Source organism: Cryptomeria japonica, chromosome 3, assembly GCF_030272615.1.
Source record: "Cryptomeria japonica chromosome 3, Sugi_1.0, whole genome shotgun sequence".
In the NCBI taxonomy this organism is placed as follows: Eukaryota; Viridiplantae; Streptophyta; class Pinopsida; order Cupressales; family Cupressaceae; genus Cryptomeria; species Cryptomeria japonica.
The window spans coordinates 604,049,827-604,055,335 of NC_081407.1; the positions used below are offsets into that span (position 1 = coordinate 604,049,827).

At 36.6% G+C, this 5,509-nt stretch overlaps 1 protein-coding gene across 1 annotated transcript; it reads right to left on the reverse strand.

Annotated features, from left to right (window-relative positions):
• Positions 1-627: 627 nt before the first annotated feature.
• On the reverse strand, positions 628-4,803 carry LOC131070356 (oligopeptide transporter 5). The gene is made up of 8 exons (XM_059217926.1): positions 4,698-4,803; positions 4,279-4,360; positions 3,426-3,916; positions 3,178-3,275; positions 2,382-2,951; positions 1,816-2,074; positions 1,523-1,705; positions 628-1,432 (listed from the first exon to the last, which is right to left on the reverse strand). The coding sequence occupies exons 2-8, from the start codon at positions 4,328-4,330 to the stop codon at positions 788-790; spliced, it is 2,298 nt and encodes a 765-aa protein (XP_059073909.1). The 5' UTR covers positions 4,331-4,360; positions 4,698-4,803; the 3' UTR covers positions 628-787.
• Positions 4,804-5,509: the final 706 nt, after the last annotated feature.

The window sequence follows — 5,509 nt, forward strand, 5'->3', positions numbered from 1 at the left end:
GTCAATAAAACATAGAAAGAAATAAAGGGGGGTGGATGGGAAGCAATCCCTTTTGTCCTCCTACCCACCTTGGCTAAAGTTCGGAATTAAGGAAGCTGCTAAGTTTGAAATCAAGGATTTTTAATACATCCCTATTATATCCTATTAGAACCATACAACCAACTTGTTCTATTAACTACATCTGGCACTAAAAATTGAGGTGGGTCCTAGTCCCAATAGAGTGTGACCCTCCCAACTACTTCTAGATGTGAATGAAACCCACACTACCCATATAATCTCCTTTTGAGATTACTCGCTAAATTAATATGTTCCTAACTATACCTCACAGCCTCCTTTTAGAATAGTAATCTATCTCTTGATTAATTAGTTCATTAATGCATTTATTGATAAACCTGCAAAAATAAGCTAAAATAGGGGTCTCATAGTTGCTAGAATAACATCAATTAACCTATTAGAATCATCAAGTAATCAGTTCTAAGAATCCGCCAAGTTAACCAGCTTGCAATTATGATTGCTAGAATAAGCTAGAATAAGTGGGTGAAAGAGTTGAGGTTAATTAATCAGCTTGTTAGTCCTCTAATTAATCAGCTTACTAGAATGACAACAACAAAACTCATTTACTCGGGATTGGATATACATCATGCAATTACTAAATATTTACTTGATTTTTGAACAACATAGAGCCTCGATTTACCGGTCTGAAATTCCACCAATCATAGTCCACCATACCTTTATTACAAATTTGCAACATGTACAAAAGTAGAAAAAGAAAATATCCATACAATTATCAGTTGAATTGAGGACACATCGAATTGTCGTCAGACATAGGCACAGTTGGATCAGTTGGACAAGCAGCAACAAGACAATAGTCTGGATAGTTTACGTTTGATCCCCACCAGTCTGCTTGCCCGGTTCCATTTATGCCAATGTTTTCATACTGCAATGAAAAATAAGCTAAAATAGCCAAGAATGCCACTCCTGCATCCATTCCTGCAGAGAGAATGTAGTTGTGGCGAACCCACCATTTCTTGTAGCGATTGAATATTATGTAATTGAAAATAAATCCCACCAAGCCCCACATTACAAAATTTACAGATCTTGTAGGTGGCATGTTACCAGTAGCTCCTATAAGAATAGGCATATGGATGTATTGCAGGAGTTTTACATTGGGAAATTTTTTGCGGAGTAGCCAGTGAATCAAAGGTGCAACTGCACCTGCCAAAAAGAACCAGTTTTGTTTCTCATATAGTCCCAGGTTTCCGAACATTCTTCTAGGCCCAACTACTCCCCATATAACTGAGGCATTATAGAACACTCTGTCGCCTGGACATGTAAAATTAGAATTTTTCTGGGTACAGATATGAGGAACGGTATCCAAAAGCCACCAAGATGTAAGATAGTATACTGTGGAAGCAATGGCTGTACCTGAAATCTGTTAATTATAGGTAAGCAAGAAATTAGAGATTTCTTAGATTGGAAAATTTGTTTTCCATAAAGATAAATTGAGAACGAACAGTATTACCTGAACCAAGAACATTGAACGCGGAGGAATTTTCATGTAATGACCCAACTTGAAATCCCCCAGAAATGCCAGAGCCTGAACCATGCTGATATACCCATATGTCTTGAACGATACATTGGCAAAAGGCCTGCCCGGATAGAGGTATCCAATAAAATACTCGGTTATTATATTCAGTCCCGGTTGCTGCATCCAAGTAACAGATTCATGGCATTACAAACAAGAAAGAAATGGAAGATTTGTGCTATGAGTGAAAACAGCAACCGAGATGGAGGATTAAAAAGCAGGAATAACACCTGGTTCGTAGTGGCTGTAATGATGCCGATTGGAAGAGTAAAGAAAGAGGCAAGTGCACAGGCGAAAAGAATTCCCCACCACGGTAGCTGAAGCTGTTTGTTGAATCCTTCGCAGGCCCATAGTGCACCAGCCATCATCACTATCAGGACAATTAAAAACCACCATTGTGGAACAGGCTTGTAATTTGTCCTCATCAACCGTGTGTGCACGTCCATACTTGTATCTTTTAAGGTGGCCTTTGTCTGTCGCCATATTTCTCTGTAGTCAAAATAATTATTTCGCATATTAATTATAAGGTTTCATAATTTGAATGAAATGGTGTTCAAGTTCTTTTTATTTTTATTTTAATATTTTTATTTTTGGATTTAATTGTGAACGATTTGTTTTGTATCAAGAATTGTGAATTATATCTGTGATTTTTCTCCTCAAACTTTCTATAATTATGATAATAGATCATAAACATTAATGAACACAGATTTTATATAATTGAATCCAAAAATAACTGATATCTTTAATCTTCCAATTTTATAGAGATGAGTGAAAACAGGGCACATGCTATACATACTTGCCGTGAAAGAGGAAGACATGGCTAAGTGTCGCTGAAAGTGCTGCAAAACCTACGCCGTAGGTAACAGCAAAAAAAGCGGTGAGATGTATTGGGCTGTAGTCATTGTAGGCCTTCTCGTCAAATTCATGATTCGATCCAAGAATTCTGCTCACGTTATATGCTGTACCATCTCTGGCAAATAAAGCTGAGTCGATAATGGGAAATTTCTTGGCATCGTAAACATTGTTCCAGTAGAGGATGGGAGTGAGGACATAGACGATGATGGTGAAACCCACCATAACGTTGGCTATGGCAAAAAATGGAGTTGCCAGAGGAGTCCCCAAAAACCCTGCAATTGTATTCCAGTCCAGCCCAAACGACCCGATTCCCAGTCCATAAAAGCCAGATCCAATCTGCTGAGCTGTAACTGATTTTTTCAATATATAACACAGAATTGATAGGTTTGAAATGACAGGGAAAAACACGTTCGGTATGACATAATATGCAAAGCTGCAGGTCATAACTGTCATGAAAAATTGCATTCTTGTCAAGCCACCTCTGGGTCTCCTTTCTTTCTCGTGTAAGGCCCTGCCAAAAAGAAAATCCTCATTCAATTGAAATACAAATAACCACCATCTTGTGATGGGTCGACTTTAAGTAGCACATTTTTTTTATTTTGAATTGTTCAGGTAGTTTTCTTTCAGTACAATGTATCTATCAATATGATTTAAAATGACCCTTCTAACAGATTAAAACTTAAAATAACCCTACTATTTTCCATAATTTTAAGAGGTTTGGATGTTGCTATAATCACCTGAACAGTGAAACTTGCACAAGATTTGCGGGCCACCACATGTAAGCACCCTCCACCAGAAATCTTCGGAATAATCCAGCCCATCCAAAGCCAAGCATCTGGCAAATTGCAAACACCATTAATCCCAACCAGTACAAGATCTAAGATTCAGTCCTAATTCTTAAAATAATTTTCTCTTGGAAGCTTGACTCCCAAATAACAAGTAAAGTAGTGGTTATCAACATCAAAAGTTGAATTTGTCACCTCACCTGAGTAGTAATAATCAGCAACCATGCTGCTAGGGGATCAATATTTATGTGGTAGAAGGCTTTGATGATGGTGAAAATCCCGACTGCATAGACTCCCCCACTTCCTGCTGAAGCAAATATAGTTATAAGCACGTGCTCTTTCATGTTGAATGGGCCTGGATTCATCGAGAAACTCCATTTTGTTCCAGGGATGTAGAGCTCCTTGGTGGGCAGAACTGCAGCCATAAAACGACCCACAGGCAGTACAGCTATCTGAGCAGCAACTGAACTAATCGTCAATGCAATAGTTCTGTACCCAAAAAACTGGTTCAAAAATGCCAACGACGCACAGCATATAATTCCCAAGAACCATGTTCGAAATGTGAGCACCGGCAGCGTTGGATCGTCTGTTACCGGTACAGTCAGCGCCACTTGTTCAATGGGTGATTGGTCAGGAACTTCAATTTCACTTCCATTCTCCATCATTTTCTCCTTCATCTCAAATTCAACGCCTGCATAAATTCGGGATCACAGTTTTACATATTTTATCTTAAGGAACATTTTTTAATTATCCTACAAATATTTTACAAAATGAAATTAAAAAAAATAGAAACATCCAATCTTAATAAATCTTAAAAAAGGGACATCCAAACTCATCTCAATTTGTTTCACAAAGATTAAGAAACACCCTTTCTCACCCAATCTTATTTGTTTTTATGTAACTCACTTCATTCTAAATAACCAATCTCACCCTGATTTGTTTCAGAAAGATATCTCAATATTTTTTAAGTAACTCAATCTATTCTAAATTTTAAATTATATGGTACAGGAATTCAACAGTTCATATTTATGCGCTTGGTCACAAAAATTTTACCAGATGTGACGCGATCTTTAACCAATTCTATTCCTCTGGGGTTCTCCTCCATCTCGCCAAAGCAATCCAAGCGCTAGAATAACTGATCCATATGAAAACAAAAAAATTAATCAGCTCTATGAAGAATTCCAGAAACACAGACAATGGTGCTACAGCACATATAAACTTTTAATATGAATTCTGAAAACAGGGGATAAACAGAGGTAAATACATAAAACAGAGAATTGCTTAAACATACAAAAAGAAATCTTTTATTCATACAAAACAAATCTTTTATTCATTCATTCGATCTTTCTGAATGATCCGATCTATGATCCATCCTGAGTTATGAAAATCTACGGGAGGCCACTAACAGAAACAACACAGAAAGAAGAAGAATTCATCTGAGGGAACAATTGATCTTTTTGAATGGATATTACCTTATACAAGCTCCATTTGGTAATGGTTGAATCAGGCCTTACATATCCTCAATTCATTGAGATGCAGAGTGTATAAAATATCAAAATGGCGTAGCTAAGCTTTGACATCTCAATGGAGGTGTTTGTGGCTGCTGTTAAGCATCGCCATTTAAGAAAAGTTCATAGCGATACATTCGGAAGCTGTTGGTCGTGATGCGTGGGATTTCAACTGGAATCGGAGCGATTCAATCGGAGATAGTTTGAATACATTTATCGAATCCATCATCTTTAATTCCAAAATCGGAATTTTGATTCCAGCTGACGCAATCCAGTATCTTTTATTCCAAAATGGGAGTTCGTTGGGCAGCCAAAATGGGAAATTTGATTCCAACTGATGCAATCCAATATCTTTTATGAACAGAGATTGGAGGCTTACATGTACGTAACCCAAATTGGATATTCTGTTCCGCTTTTAGGGGTCAGAGATTGAAGTGATTTCGTTACTTTTAACTGTAACATGCTAATTGCAGCTGTGTCTCCATGGAATCATCACCTCTTTCTACCAACGTCGTGTTAGTAATAAATGGAGGTATAAACAATCGATATGTTCTATGTTCACTATTTTTAAGCTTAAAAGCAATGAATTTCAAGACACAAATATTTATAGATATTTTTATTTATGATTTTGTTGCAAAGAATATAAAAACCGGAAGATAAATATTTTAAATTATTAGTATTAATGATACATAAGTATTTATCGTAAGAAAGGGAAATTTATAATTTTAAATAATTTTAATAATAGTTCTTTCTACTGATTTTATAGAAAGAGAAAG